The 16,309-nt window shown below is 39.2% G+C and overlaps 1 protein-coding gene across 7 annotated transcripts in view; it reads left to right on the forward strand.

The window, feature by feature from the left end:
- ATAD2B (ATPase family AAA domain containing 2B) overlaps window positions 1–9,638 on the forward strand; it is a 75,433-nt gene extending 65,795 nt beyond the window's left edge. For 3 of the 7 annotated variants that reach the window (XM_085576255.1, XM_021529789.3, XM_021529790.3), the window contains 4 exons: window positions 716–1,411; window positions 3,505–3,632; window positions 4,795–4,923; window positions 6,297–9,638. In XM_085576255.1, the coding sequence (XP_085432381.1) occupies window positions 716–1,411; window positions 3,505–3,632; window positions 4,795–4,923; window positions 6,297–6,338 (995 nt within the window). In that variant the 3' untranslated portion in view covers window positions 6,339–9,638. Of the gene's footprint in view, window positions 1–715; window positions 1,412–3,504; window positions 3,633–4,794 lie in introns of all 7 variants that reach the window. The other 4 variants (XM_085576251.1, XM_085576252.1, XM_085576254.1 and 1 more) reach the window with 3 other exon arrangements.
- The last annotated feature ends 6,671 nt before the right edge of the window (window positions 9,639–16,309 follow it).

Here is a 16,309-nt window from a genome sequence, read left to right on the forward strand (position 1 = left end):
CTTCCTTCTGCATATGCTCATCAAATGTGCCCCAAAACCTGTAGATCAGTACCTTAGTTGTATCTCACTGCAGATTGGTTAATAAAATAAAGTGGCCTTTCTGAGAAATAGTTTATTTTGTTACTTTTCAAAGGCACAGAAAATAAAACTAGGAAATAATAAGAAGGAAAATTTCTTGGAGAAATAGTGAAAAAAAGGAATTGCATGCCTATATTGCTTCAAGTTGAGTAGCACAATATGGCCTTCACAGATGACTCTGGTTGGAGTAATAGGTTGGATTAGAGGCTTCCTCATGTCCCTTCCAACCTGAATTGTTCTAAAAGTGAATCCATGGATTGCACTTTCATTTGTTTTATTATGTAATCATTTCAAATCGTTGAGGAGCTAAAAAGGGAAAATGAGAATAACTGTCTTTGAATCCTCATTACCCAAAAGAGCTACCCAAATTTCTACACCATTGCTTAGCTGTTTTAAATAGGAATGTCTTGTTTCCATCATTTAGGAATTGAGTGGATGACTGAGTGTCCACTCCTTATACTTCTAAAATTCCTTGTTACCTCTAATTTGCTGACATTCAAATCAACAGACACCTTATTTTTCCTTGAAGAGTGAAGATACTTGGTTGCCTCACACAGCACCATATTCTTATATCCTGGTCTCTTTACTGAGGGGTACCTGTGCATCTAAAAGCATTTGTTTGTGTGTTTGTTTTCAGTTCGAATCAGGAGAAAATCGAGACGGCGCTCCCAGTGGGGCAAAGGCATTATTAAGAAGAGGAAAGTCAATAATTTAAAGAAAGATGAAGATGATGCAAAGTTTGCTGATGATGAAAATCATGGTGAGGACAATAAATTGCTAGAAAATGGAGAGCTAGAGATCAGCACTGACTGCATTGAGGAGAACGGAGAGGAAACAGGAGACCTCTCTATGACAAATGATGAATCCTCTTGTGATATTATGGATATAGATGCAGAGCAGAGGCTTAACAATGGGACATCAGGAAAGGAAAACAATTTTGCATCCACAGAAGAGGAGAGCTCAAATGAATCCCTGTTAATTACTGACAGTAGTACCCTTGGTGCTGAGAAGGAATTAAAGAAGGACTCTACATTGAAAAGGGACTGTGTGAATGGAGAGACGTCTGTACACAGCTCCCAAGGTGTACCTGCTACAGCCTGTCATAATGGTAAAGTAGAATCACTTGATGCTCTTTCACCCTGTGGCAACAGTGATTGGTCTAGTAACAAGCAAAAATCTTTATCTGAAGATCAGCCAAAGGAGAAAATGGAAGCTTCCAGTGAAAATCAAGGAACTGATCTGGTGAAAGCTGAGTTACCACATTGCAGCAATAATGAGAGAACACTACAGAGCACAGACATTGAAACTAAAGATGCTGAAGCAGATAAAGAAGGTATAGCTTGTTTTCCATGTTTCTGTCATTATCTCAGTGCCAAAGTTAATGTCTGTATTTTTCACTGTAATATCCTGTGTTAAAATTATTATTATTATATAGTAATGTTTTATTAATTGCTGACTATTTATTTGAAACTCTTAGTATGCTTACAGCATTTAATTTCACATAGAAAAATTAGAAGTATGTAGCAGTGTGGGGTTTAGATAGTGGTTGCTGCTACCTGTATCTTATTTCCCAGTAAGCATCTCCTGTGGAAAAGCTGTTTGGGTAAGCATTCAGGCAAGGCACTCAAGTCCACACACACCTCACTCACCACGGCAAGCTCAGCAAAGAGAGGCAAAAGGGCCTTCTGTGTGGTCAGTTCCAGCAAGGTTTATTTCTGCATGCCAAAAGGGAACCAGAGATAAAAGAACTTTGTGCTCTGCACAAGGCTTTTATTGGGGGACTATGGGGATGATACCAAGGGAAGAAGGGGCTGGCCACCAGCGGTACCACAACCAATGAGGAAACAGGGAAAGGAGAAACCAAGGGAAGTTGGGACATACAGGGACAGGAACTGGGATGGATCAGTGTCCAGCAGGAGTCCTTGGGGAAGTTCTTTCTGTCTGCCCCGGTTGGGAAACTTTATGGTAAGTCTGTCCTAGGGAAGGCTCTGGGAAATTCCATGAGGGAGAAAGAGCCTGAGGATTCCACAGAAGTACAATTTGACTTGCTGTATTTTTATCCTAGGTAAGAAGGTGTATCTCCACACTTAACACTACTGTGTTCATATTTGTCAGCTTTGTGGGAAATACTGAGATAACATTCAAACAATAATTAAATATTTTAAAATATTATAAATAGAAATAAATATAATACCTCTTTTGGTCTGTATATTCTGTCTGATTTATATTTTGTTCTGCATGATAGATATTGACTTGTTTTGTTAGAGAATATGATAATAGCATCATTGACTTGGGATAAAAAAAGCATAGAAATAAAGAATGCATTCCTTTAAAAAATTATACGTAGCAAAAGTTGAAGCAGTTTAATGCATCGCAAAAGCCAGCTTGTTTATCTGTGGAGAAGGTCTCTGGCTTTGGAGTCACAGTGAACACAATAACAGTGCAGGAAGAAGATAGGGAGGTGGAAAATCCTGGTGGTGTATAAAAGAAGGGGCTGTGTCCTTTGAAGACATGAGAGAGAGTTTCCTCAGGGAACAGAAGTAGAAGCCTTATGCATGATTGCCTTTTTAATGAGCTTTCAGAATTATCTAAAAGAATGGAATCTTTACTTCAAAAGTTGGTGCTGAGCTTTACAAAGGAAATGAGCTTTAATGAGAGATCTGAATTACGAGAAGATTACTGTGTACATGTTGGCTGTGTTTGTACATACGTATTTTCTCTAAGGGTAAGGAGAATAATACAAGAAAGGGCCTAGAAATATCACAAGAAGAGCATGATGCGTTAGAGCCTTTACATTTCTGAATTTGGTAGGTGCATTTTGTATGCTTTAGGATGGTTATAATAACAGGGGTCCTCAGAAGAAAAGGCATTTTAAATAGTTGAGGAGAAAAATAGTGAATGAATGTAGGGAGAGTATAAGGAGATAAGATTTTGGTCAATAGATTGAATACAAAGATGGAAGAAAACAGAAATGTGTAACAAACACATGAGATTTGGAGTAGAGCAGACACTGGAATACTGTGGTGATGAAGACTTGGGATGCTTTAGAGAGAAAAATGATGATTTGTTTCACTTGAGCAGAAAGAATTCCAGCATTTGCTTAGTGTGTGAACTTGTCTTTGAAGCTGTTTAATTTGTTGTTGAATAGAAAGATAGGATGAGAAAAGTCTTCATGGAATTCAGTTTTCATTCAAAGCTGGCGCTTTGGAGTTGGGTTTTAAGGATAGCCAGTTTTGTGTGTGTCTTCTGAACTGTGGGTTAGTGTATTTCTAAGCATTAGAAGTCAGCAAAGCTGATGAATAATGTGCAGTGCTACAGTTTGCTTGAATTGAAACAACCCAACAAGCAAAATCAAACTGAAGTGAAGAAATAAGAAGCTGCATTTTGTGGGACTGACAGCGCTGATAATTGTTTTTCAAATTACAGGTTTGCTTAAAAGCAAGAAAACGCGAAAAGTCGCTGTGGATCAGTCAAAGCCCACAAGTTTGGAGCAGGTTCCAGAGGAACCTTTAGATCCCTTACCCTCTGTCATTGTTGACCATGACAGACTAAAGGTAACAGAACTGAAAATTTGAACTATTAACAGACTCCATTGAAAAAGCTTCCTTTCTGTGGTCTGAAGCAACATTCCCTTTAGTTTTGACTATAGACAAGTATTACAATTGCAGTGACTTCTGGAAATGATTTGTCAATCAGTGTTTTTTCGATGAAAGGTTAATGAAATTACTGAATCCTTAATGTCCCATCATTACTACCCTTATAATCCAGTAAGGACACTGAATTCCTAGCAGTCCACTCTTCTAATTGCCATTTTTGTAGGTACTCACTTGTGTTAATTTGCTGTGCCAGGTACCAAGAAACTGCTGGGTGCCTGGTAATTGGGAGTTAACATCATCTTTTCCTGTGTGGGTATACTTGGTGGAGAAAACTTAGTGGACTGGAAAGCAAATGGGATTTTGTGTTGATGTTTTGGCATTATAAACTGCTAATTAATTTTCTTCCAGTTTTTTTTAGGTTCAGTTTTTTTTCAGTTAAAGTTAAAACAAAATTTGCTATCTTCTGTTGTAAAAAGTAGGTTGACCTACTGCGACCTATGAAATTTAGATCACATTTTCTGTGGCGTACAGATGATGATATCTTCAGAAACCATAGAATTGTTGTGACACGAGAAAAAAAATCTTAAATGTCACTCTTTGCTACTATGTAAAATACTTTCACCCTTGTTATGAGAAATTTTGCATATGTTGTGTCCTCCTTCTACCCCCTTCTCTTTTTTTGTTGCATTTAACAACATTTGTGGAAGATCAAATGTTTTCCTGTGGTGGTACTTTTTTTCCCTTTCAGTGTTAATGCTTAAAAATGTCTACTTTGGCTGTCAAAGCAATTTTTTGGGTTTGCTTTGTTACAACGACCAACCAAGATGAAATAGGATGCAATAGCATTCCAAAAGACCAAACATTGCCCCAGCTGTACTGAGTAAAAGAATCTTAGACAAGAAGAAAAGTGTGGGTATAAGCAGAGAAGTGAAAGGCGACATCAAGTTCTTTTTGTACAAACATTGAAGCAGTGGCCTTGCTGATACCCAGGTGTGGTTCATTTCATTTGTATGTATCCCTTTGAAGGAGGGCTTCAAAAAGACATTGCATTTCTGATTTGTCCTTAAAAAAATGTAAAAATTATTCTAGAAACCCTCTTCACCTTTTGTTGTTCCAACAGAAACTGCTTGATTTGGTGGTTAAGAAAAGTGACAACCTGACTGTTGACCAACTTGAGAGATTGTATTCACTCCTCAGTCAGTGCATCTACAGACATCGTAGAGACTATGACAAATCACAACTTATAGAGGTGATGTTGTACAGCTTCTTTTATTCTTTATCTGAATATTGTGAGATAGGCTTTTCAGAAACTGTTAATCTGTCAATTTATTGTTCTACTAGCAGGCAAAAGCCTGTAATAGACTTTGAAGAAGGTATCTATAAAAAGAAAAAAGCTTAGTGTGGTAACTTAGAAACTGGCAGTTGTTTCTAAGAATGCTTTCTGCAGAAGAGGATTAAGAATTGAACGTAGAAGAAGGGAGGAAAAAGAGGAGAGACTACAGCAGCATGAAAAGCACATGCTGGCAGTGTAAATTGGAGTTAAAGCAGTTTCCATGTTTGTGGCATGACTAACAATGGTGCAAAGTAGTGATTTCATAGGCACCCTGACCCAGCATTGCTGCAGTTGCCTTTAATTGTGTTGGTGTAACTAGGCCAAAACCAATTACCCCCCTCTGGTCCACACAGTTTGTAGATTGTGACTTTCTTACAAGACCTTAGAAGTGTGAACACTCTCTTGGTCAGTAAGTCCAGCCTTGGGAAGGTCAGTGGAGCATGGTGGAAGCCGGGTTTCTGCCTTGCCATCATCCTTTGTCACTGAAGTGTTTGCCCTCCAAGGCCTTCTGTACATCAACAGCAAATTGGTCATTTCACCATTGGCACAGGCTGATGTCAGCTTCTGGGTCTGTCTTCCCTCCATCACCACTGTTCTAACTGCAGAAGGGTTTGGATCAGCTTGCTGATTCATCTGATAACCAGCCCTGCTGAGAAAAGGACAAGAATTGCTACTTCCCAGTTGGATCACTGAGCACTAAATATTTTTCTCCATGAATAATTTACAACAAAACCTGAAAAGCCATAGTAGGGAGTTTTGTAGAGTTTCTGCAGAATACTTTTTAAACTGTTTTCATGCTATTCCCTGCCATCTTCACCTAAAAATGTGTTGAAAGTCTGAGCAAGATGTTATGTAGATTAATAAGGCATCTGTCCAGTAGGAGTGTGTAGAGACCAATCTTTACTTTGATTATCCAAACTGTGCAGACTTGTGATTACAGCTGGGTCACCAACAGCAGAAGTATGCAGTAAGACTTGGACTCACGCAGTGTGCCACTGCAATGCTTTCCTAATATATATTGAGCACATTAATTATATAAGTGACCCTAATAAGCCTTGATTTTCTCATGGACTGTCATACTAGAGTGCTTTTCTGTATTACTGCTTTTTTAATGAGTTCCCTCTTTTACTGTATTTTGCTAGCAGATAGCAGCTAATAGACAGAAATGTCTGTTTTCATATATTTATTTGTTCAGATTAAAAAAAGTATCACAGTAAGTACTACCACATAAAGTAACTGTTTCCCTCTGTATATATTTATGAATGGTTAATGGTCTGTGTCTCTTGCAGGAGATGGAAAGAACAGTTCATGTGTTTGAAACATTCCTGTGAACTCGTCAAGATGGGTGGGTTTATCCTCTCAAACTGCTCATGGGAGAGCAGTCCTCTGAGCCATTCAGTTTCCATTTGCACCAAGTATGTGCAGAGCCTTGGTCTTAAGTGCTCTCTCTTTTTGTTTCTGTTGAATTTGGTGCTATTGTCTCAGGTACCTGAAACCAACCAGCCTACAAGAACCAAACGGAACTTCATATAGTTGTATCTGATACAAATAAAGAATACAATGCCACAGCTTGGAGATTTTTGGTGCTACAGAAACTGTTCTCATTCCTGCTCTTGTTCACTCTACATGCATTATCTTTGGGGAAACTTCAGGCAAAGTGAAGACCAACACATACAAGAGGACTGGAAGGAGCAGATATAAGTTGAATATTTTTAAACAGGCAACCTTTTTTTATTTTTTTTTTTCCAATTTTTCTCTTCTCTGGGGTTATGGACAAAAAAAATCTGTCCTAAAGAAGGCAGTGATGCATTGTGGTAGGAATCTTGAGTAACTGGATGTACAGTAATTTGAAGATGAGGCTCTCTAGAACTGCCTTTAATGTGCCTTTTAGTCAATTGAGAAAGATAAGGCTAAGCAATTTGTTTGGATTATAGTAAATGGCAATGTTAGAAAGCTGTCTGCAGAATGAAGATCTCCAAAAGGATGAATTGTATTATCTTCATTGGATGGCAGCCAGTGTTATGGTTCTATAATGCCTGTCTTACTCTACAGAACTAAACTAAGACACACTGAAAAAGCCACATACTTTACCAAAATGGTGAAATTCCTTTTTCATTGGTATATATTTTATTTTAGAAACAAGTTACACAGTGAAACTCTTCTGTGTATCTAAAAATGAAGCATTTTCCCACCATGTCCTTGTTTTCCAGTGTGAGTTCTCTGAGGAAAGCAAGGTTAATGCTGGCAGGTTTTGTTGGGAAGGTCTGTGTTTGTAATATAGCTTGGACTGTGCAGTGCAGGCAAGAAGACACTGTAGTTGGTCAAAGTCCTGGAGCCCAACCTCAGCTGAATATAAAACTTCTCTTAGGTTTCACAAGTTGTTCTGTGCAAAGCATTGTTACTGTGGGGAGGATTGGAAGAGAGCCTTTTGAATCCATCTTTTCTAAGAGTTCTCTGGGTCTGAATTGTGTGGTTCAACACCTTTCCTTTCTGGCAGCTGGAGAGAACAGTCTAGGCAGTTTTTATGTTTTGTCACAAGCTCGGTATTAGAACATTACCTGGGCTGGTTTATTTCACACCCATGTGGAAAGTGTTCTAGAGCAGTTGGCTGGTGTTCCCATCGTGAATAATTCATTGTGACTGTCCCTACATAGCTGCAGAAGTGTCTGTCCAGAAATATGCAATGCAGTGTGATTAGTTTTTAACTAGAGAAAACAGACTACTGCAGAGATCCTGAGCTACCTCAGCTTTTTGTATTTTAGTTACCAACAGTGTTTATGGAGGACTGTAGTCACGCTGCTCCCCTGTGCAAACCCAGGCTTAGGGACTTGTCTCCACCTCTACGGCTCATCCCAGGCAGTGCTGCAGAGAGAGAAAACACGGGCCTTGGGCTACTGCAGTCATCCAAAGTGCTTTGTCCATTATGGTTAAACATCAGCCTGTTTTAGATTTTCACCCCCAAATGCCACCGTTTTTCTTCATAGGTAATAGCAGAAAAAAGTTTTAAGCATTCATGTACATCTAGTTACACCGAAATGCAGCCCATGCAGAAACACTGTATTTTTTAGGTGGGAAAGTGCGATTAAAAACAACAAAAACAAGCAGAAAACACATTTTAAATGAGATTCTTTGATCTCAGATTTGATTATGGGATTTTTTTCCATGTTTCATTTAGTATTTATTAGCATCATACCTGTTTGAGATATTTATGTGTCTGGTACATTAACAGCATTTTGTATTTTGATGGAAATTGTTACAAATTTTAAGATTTGATTAAATGAAATGTAGCAGATTTTTTGTAGCAAGTTTCTGATAAAAGGGTTTTTTGCAAGTCTCAGGTTCTTGCTGCAGAATTTTTTAAAAATATTTATTCCAGTTTCACTTACTCAAAGAAGTTTTTGTTCAAGTAACAGCAGCACTTGTGGAAGATAAAACTGCGTTCATTTTTAAGAAGATAATAAATTTATATATTAACTAAACTAAAACAGTTGAGAATTTTAGTCACCAGTGAGTGTAAAAAGCAAGTTTAAGCTAATGCCTAACATTAAAAAAGGTTCTAAAGGTCAGGTTTATAAAGGAAAATTTTTACTGTCAGTTGTTGATTGGGAAAAATTATTAAGAGGCAACTTTACTAACTGAGGAGCTGCCATGTTGTTTTAGAGAAACGTAGCTAATACCAGATGTTCTAGTGGACAGCTTACCTAAAATGATATACTCGCCTTCTTAGCCCAAATAACCACACTTCAGTTTTTGTTTTCCTTTACAGATGTCTGGTGGTTATAGAGTTAAAACAGTTGTTAATCTATCCATGTGGTCTAAACTTGTTTACTCTTTGTATGTTTTTAATTTTTTTGCCACATAGCACTGGCAAGAGTTTGTACAAATTGACCTCTCTTCCTTGTTTCTTGTTGTGAAAATTGCAAATAAACTCCTGTGTGAGTCTTTGTCCTGGACTCTATGGAATGTGGCCAGCCAGGAGGAGGAGGTTTCTCTGGGGGCTGGGGGGGCTGCTTTGGAGTGATAGAGTTGCTCTTGGGTGATGGCTCTGGAGTTAATTGTATTTGCAAGCTTGAATCTCACCTGTGATTATTCTGTTTTGTTTTGCTTTGTGTCCTCTGTATTGTTACTTGATTTCCTCATATGCCAATGTATTTATAGGATTACTGGGTTTTGTAATATCTTGTCTTCCTTTTTTTTTTTTTTTTAATTAAGTTGGTGAGTCAGCGCTGGTTTTACCTTCAGTCTCGTGAATGGCAGGTCCTGCAGCTGATAGTCTTTTGTTTTTGTTTTATTTTGTAATTACACCATAAGCTTGAATTTGGGCTTGTACTTGCATCTTTTGTGTCTTGTACATTGGGTTATTTAGACATTGGGACGTCCTGTTTGGTTTCATTAACGTGTGTCTACTTTGTGGATTAAGTAGACTTCCTTCATCAGCTATGGTATATTTTGGATTCTATAGTTTTATTCAGAATTGTGTTTAAATTGATGTTTTGCATTTTGACTTCATTTTACGTTAGTTTGAAGTAAGTTATTTAATTTTTTTGAACTTCTGGAAATTTTGAACATTTTACTGTAATTTGTAATATAACTGCTGTGAAATACTTGAATAAAGATGACAAGAAAACACAGCTTTAGCTCCTTCAAAAATGTATTTAAAAGAAATGCTGCCTCCTGGCTGAAAACAGTCTTTTCCTTACTAGACCTCCTTGATTTTGCAGTTTAGATGTGGCACTTGGGGATCTTGCTGTTTAGTTACTTTGAGCAGTTTGGTCCAACTTCTGCTTTCAGTGTTTGTCCATTAGGAAAGACTCTTTCCTTTCTGTTGATTATATTTAGCAAAGTTGTTCTTACAACTTTGACATGTTTGTTTTTTGTTTTGTTTTTTTTTTAGATGAACTCTTGAGGTGTAGGACATGGAAACACCCCTGGACATTTCCCTCTTTTCCTTTCTGTGTACCTTGAGCTGTAGGGCTCCTGGGCAAAAGAGTAGTTGAGGAAGTGAGTAGTAGTAACTTCATGTCTGACTCCAATTCCACTTTTATATGCAGCTTTGAAAGCACAATTAGATATGAAATTTAATACTTGTTGTATAATAATGAAGTTGATTGGTGAGAGCCTGGGCTCAGCATGGACTGGTGTGACCTGAATGCCCTTGCAGGTACCAGCACCAGCTTGGGTTTGCAGTGTGAATAAAGGAAGTGGAGTGTGAGGTCATGTGTCTCTCTTTGTCTTTCAGGGGTGGGAAGGGCCATGTTAACAGAGAATAGGTTCCGCTCTGATTTCTGACCGTGGCTGTAAAAATAACCAGTCTAAAGAGACAAAATATTTGGGAACTCACAGAAGGATTCTTGTAAAGATACTTAGTGAATTTGGAGTGGTGCTTCATAAGCATGATTTAGTAAGAAATAGTTAGGGTGGGTGTTCCTAAAGGCTTAGTAGATGCTTGTGCAACACTCACATTTGTCAACTGTTCACTGCTTAATGCTGTTTCCTTCTGCTGTTGGTTTCTGCCTTGAATGTAGTTTTGAAATCAAATTTGCCATATTTCCTTAAATTTGCAGTGCTGCACATTCTCCTTAAGCTCTTCAGGTAATTTATTTGAATAAATTAAAAATGAGATCCTTTTCTTCTATATCTTGGGTAGGATTTGGACTTGTAATAGATGGGGTTTTAAGCCAGGACTGCATGTGAATAAATTCTGCAAGCTAAATCAGTAAACTTACGAACTGATTAATGAAGCCAAACACTTCATTTTTTTTCCCTCCTCCTTTTATGCTTCACTTGTGGTCATGTAACTATTATGTAAAAATGAGGGATTATAAACTTTAACACTAATTAATTCAGCCTCATTCCATTTCTAGGTGAGTAATTTTTTCCAGTGTGATCATTTGCATAGGAAGTATATTTTGGTTGAACCCACTGCCAGTAGATGGTTGTGACTACTGTGAAATTCCATTTATTTTAGAATTGCATTTGAGTTACACTATACCTTTATATCAGGAAAAATCCTTTCCCTTTAAAAGTATGATAAGCAGCTAAGATTTGAAATGGATTAATAACTTTTAGTGGGATGTTAGCGTGGCCATTTGCATTGTGGTTGGTCTGGAATGCTGGTGTGCAGTAGTGCCGCTTTCAAGACTGAGGTGCAAACGAAGTGGTGGTCAGAGGCTCCTCAACATCCAGGGGTGGAGCAGGCTGGGGCTGAGGTTGTTCAAGCTCCATGTTTGGGGTGTTGGTGATGCAGCCCTCAGGACGTGTTGGCCAACAGATGAAGTGGGGCTGGTTCTGTTGTGCTGGACTCCTCTGGTTTGCTGGGTTTGCTTCTGTCCTCCAGCAATCTGGATTTTTTCAGAGTAGGTGTGAGAAATGTACAGGTCTGTCCCTTGGTGGCTCTGGGAGTGCTCACACCATTTTGTCATCCTGGTTTTGTTGTGGACATGTGAAAAACCATTTTGCACTGGTGTAAAATCTGATTTGTGCCATAACCCAGAAATGCTCGACTGTGTCTATGTGAAAGTAGGGGTTTGTGGAAGACGACCTGTTCACTTTGGGACTCTGCACTGGGAGGAAGGAAAGACTTAAAGTCAAGTTTCAAAAGGACTCCCTTTGAAATATTTATTCATCAAAGGGAGTGAAGCATAATATAGAGGATTTATGCATCTTAGAAAATACATTAAATTTGGACTCAATTGGTTTTCTAAGAAGGAATCTTTCTGCTGTAGAAGGAAAAGAAAATTATGTTTTAGCTAAGAACCAGTTTGTGAAAGCCCCAGCTACAATTTTGTTGTAAAGATCTGGTATTCTGCTGAGTTTGCTACACCTTGTAGAATCCCTTCTGTGTGGAGACTGCCTGGAAGAACAGCGATACCTGATTTTGGTGATAGGAAAGGACAAATTGCTAATACATTTTAGGTTTCTAATGAACATAATTCTGACATAAGTTTTGAAGTGCTGCCCACTGTATTCTCTGTGACATTACAAAAAGTTTAGTGTGATAAAGGAAATGTAACATGGATAGTCACATGTTGTGTGTGGCTAGCATCAGGTTTGTAATAAATTAGTTTTCTCTAGATATTTGAAGTATCATAAATAAAAGCATGTAAGACTACATTTTCATGAAGCATTGGAGATTTAACTGGTATAAAATTAATGTCTCACCTTTATACTGGGGCTAGGCTGCTTCAGAGCCTTGCTGTAAAATCTAAAGCTTGTCCAGCAGGAAAAAAGCTTTTTTTAAAAAGGTTCCTTTTCACAAGATTCAGAGGACAGCCACGAAAGCACAAGCTGAGCATAAATTTTACACTGTTAATCTTGTCAATGCATGAGAATAAATTGTGGAAATGGAAATTAGCTGACATCTAATGATGATTTAAATGTTCAGCAATTTGTTAACAAAAATTTGGGTTTATTCACAGGGAATAATGCCAGCAGAAAACACTGGTTTGTTGAATTGGATGCTGTGGCACGTATGATTTAATCTCCTGCATGCCCAGGGCCTGCTGATATCTGAATGGTTTAGCTGTTTTTGGGGAAGGCATTTAGTCTGCAGAGTACATCTGCCCTGCTCTCTGAACTTTTCATGGAGTAGTTAAAACTCGTGGGTAGAAACACGTGCCTCATTCCTCATTTGTTCTGGCCCAGCTTCACTTCCAGGCTCTTTTTGTCTCTTGGTGTTTTAGACTATTCATACCTGTTTTTCCCCCCCATGAAGACACTAATGCACTGTGATCAAGTAGCCTCTCCATCTTCTTTTTGCTGAAGAACAAGCTTTTTATGGCTCTCACTGCATTTTCTCCAGCCTTTAAGTCCATTTTGTGGCTTTATTCTACAGTAGGTCAATTTTTCAACATCTTCTAAAACATTTGTTCACAGAGGAAATTGATGTGGTATTCCAGCATAGATCCCACCAGTGCCATTTACAGAGGCAAAAATCACTGATTCCTATTCCCTGTCCCCCTTTTTGCACATCTAAAGATCAATTTAGGCATTTTATACCATGGAATTGGGCTAGAAACTCTTGTTGTTTGTCTCTTCTCAGACTTGAAGCTTTTCATGATGCAGTTCTCCATCCTGAATGTCAATGTTCCCCATTCCCACCTCTCTGAGGTCCTGCTTAACTTTATGAAAAGAAGTTTTATGGGTCCCAGCCAGCCAGAAGAGCCAGCACCATATGTATGACTTGTTCAGGCCTTATTATCTTTCCCCCAGCTAATCTCCTTTTCCACAGGTCTGTGACTAGTGATTTATGTCAACATTTTCCTTCAAGAACTTTGGGAGAAGAGGATTCCCCCATTAGAAACACTCTGATAGTACCAAATTGAGAATTATTCGAGCAGATTAGATATTCCTCAATTAATCTGCCTTTTCTTAGCCCATTTAATAATTGCTGTCTGAGTACTGTACCATGAGGAAGCTGAAGTGTTTTGTCACATGCTGTTGAAAATCTATTACCTTATCAATCAAATGTGTAATCCTGTCAGAGAATGAGATCAGCTTTGTGTGATACAGCCAATTTTCTAGAAAATCATGGTATTTCTTCTTATCCCTTTGATTCATGATCACTTTAGTTAGATATCATCTTTCCATTTTTACTTGGGCTTGATGTCAGGTGAATGCCCTATAATTACCCAGTCATTTCACTCATCCTTTGGTAATTGTCACATTATCAGCACTCTCTGAAATACCCACATGTTATTAAAAATGAATGTCAGCAGGGCAGAGACTTCTGGGCTTTCTGGAGATAGTTGAGTGTTAGGTTACCTCTGGAATTAAAAGCCCCTTATCCAGTTGGGAAAGTCTCATATTCTCTCCAGGTAGTAAGTGGTCTGGATGTATTGATCTCCATAGGGGCTACCTCTTGCCAAGCAGTAAACAGAAATATGAGCCATTCCTAAGCTGCCACATTTCCACTTTAATTTTCCCCAGAAAGGCTATGTGTGGCATTTTTATGATAGAATCGGAGAATATTCGGGATTAAAGGGACCTTAAAGATCATCTAGTCCAAATCCCCTGCCATGGGCAGGGACACCTGCAGCTAGACCAGGTTGCTCAAGGCCTTATCAAACCTGCCTTTGAACGATGCCAGTGTTGGGGTAGCCACAACATCCCTGGGCATCCTGTGCCAGTGTCTCACCACCCTCACAGGAAAGAATTTCTTCCCAAAATCTAACCTAAATCTCCTTCCTTTCAACAGTTCCTGTCAAACAGTGCCTCTCTGGATTCCCTCTAGGCCCTCTTCAGTTACTGGAATGTTGCTGTGAGGTGCCAGTGTAGTCTTCTCTAGGCTCAACAGCCTCAGCTTTCTCAGCCTGAAATGTTCAAGTACATAAAGAGGGAATTTGCAGAAAAGCTGGGCCTAAATTGGAACAGGTAAAATTGAAATTGATGTAACAAGTAATGGAGCACTGCTTTCACTGGACACAAAAATATATAACTTATTAAAAGATTATCTCTTTTAATGGAAACAGCACCAAAATTCCAGTGGGTTTGGCAGTTCAGGTTTGCTTTTTGAGAGCTGATTATTGTTTTTGTGGTAGAAGGACAGTGATTCTGGTGGAGCAACAGGCTCAGGATACTCTTAGAGCATTTGGTGTGTCCCCTCTTCAACAGCCTGATGCTTATTTGGATGCTGTCCATCAGCACAGGGACATTGCATCAGAAATTAGTCTGCTTAAGTTCCCAAGATGTGGAGAGGGATTGGCTCATTTCTACCTGTAAGACCTATTTTTTATTAACATTGTATTGTATTTTAATGAAGTGGGAAGCTGATCCTTCTGTAGGAATGTCACAGGTGACTTGAGGTAGCTGTCTGCTCTTTAGCCACAAAAACATAGGAAAAAGTCACTGATGCTGGACAACAGCCAAGGTTTGATACTGTATTTTGCCAGTATGAATCTTGCTGTGTAAGATCTGGGGCATGTATGAACTCCCGAGGAAGAAAGAACACTGCTCAAAACCAACAGATTATGAAATTAAAAGCAGGACGCCTTTCAAATCAAACCTTTACTGTACAGCCCACCACTAATGAAAAATGTAGAGACAGATATGACTTGATGGCACCACTGGAGCTTTCTTCTCCCAGGTAGTAACGGAGCCAAAACACTTAATTCTGTGTGTAAAGCTGCTGCCAACTGAAGCAGAATTTGTTTAGATAAAGAAAATTGGAATTTATTACTCTGTAAGAAATCTGCTAGCTAAACAGGACTTCCTGAAAGTAATGTGTGTTATCAAAAGAAAAAACACTGGTGACCAGCAAAGGGAGAATTGTTTTTCACGGTAGTCTGCCACTTTGGTTTTTGTTTTCAGGCTTCCAGAGCTCGGCTGAGGAGCCCACAATGTCAGCTCCTGCTCTCATGAATTCTAACCTCAGCAAGTGTTTAATCATGCCTCAAACAGCTTGGCTTTTTGGAGGAAAAACGGTGTTTCTGTTCTGGTATTGCTGTCCAGTTCAATGTAACGAGTGATGGGAACACCGTGCCTGGGATGCATCCATCTGCTTCCCTCCAGACCGTTTTCTTTCTGGCCTTTTCTGCAGTCTAAAGTTATCAACCCAGAACACTCGCTGATGATGGGAACTTGGTGCTGCCTTCATGTACCTGCAGGCATCTCTACCTCAGCTGAAAGCACCCTTCAGCTCCTGTTTTTGAGCTGACTTAAAATGGGAAAGAAGGCATTAAGGGGTGAGCTTAAGGGTCTCATCCAATTTAAAAGGCTTGTATTAGTATGACAAGTTAAAAATGTCCAAGTAGATACAGAGTCGGTGTCTTCTTACAGACCTGGCACAGGTTGCAGCCTGCCAAGTCCTGGCTGTGTGTAGTTTTATTTAATATTACATTACACCACATCACCTTTTTTCAGTGGGGACAGAGCAGCAGTGTGGTTCTGAGACCATGCCCTTGCATTGGAAACAGCAGAGAAAAGCTTTGGGATCTGTTTGCTTTTTTCCAGACAAATTCTTCACGAGAAGCTGGGAGGGTGGTCGAGTACCTGAAGCCACTTGTGCCTGTTCCATCTCTGCTGATTAAACAGATTTGTGCTGCTGGAGCCGGGCAGGAGCAGCTGCTCTCCTGGCTAATCCCCGCAGCTGCAGAACGCGGCGGCTCCGTTTGCCTGGACCCCTCCAAGGGCAAGCTGGAGTGTACCCAGCGCTCTTAATTAGCTGCTGCAGTTACTCTGTGCTAAGCTCAGCCTTAACACCTACCTGCAGTTAATTAAAAGATGGGGTTGCTGAGGTTTTATTAGTATAGTGTGTTTGCTGCTAGATGAAACAACGGGAGAAAGGGGATGACTTGTGTAAATT

The sequence above is a fragment of the Lonchura striata genome, chromosome 3 (assembly GCF_050655825.1).
Source record: "Lonchura striata isolate lonStrDom1 chromosome 3, ASM5065582v1, whole genome shotgun sequence".
In the NCBI taxonomy this organism is placed as follows: domain Eukaryota; kingdom Metazoa; phylum Chordata; class Aves; order Passeriformes; family Estrildidae; genus Lonchura; species Lonchura striata.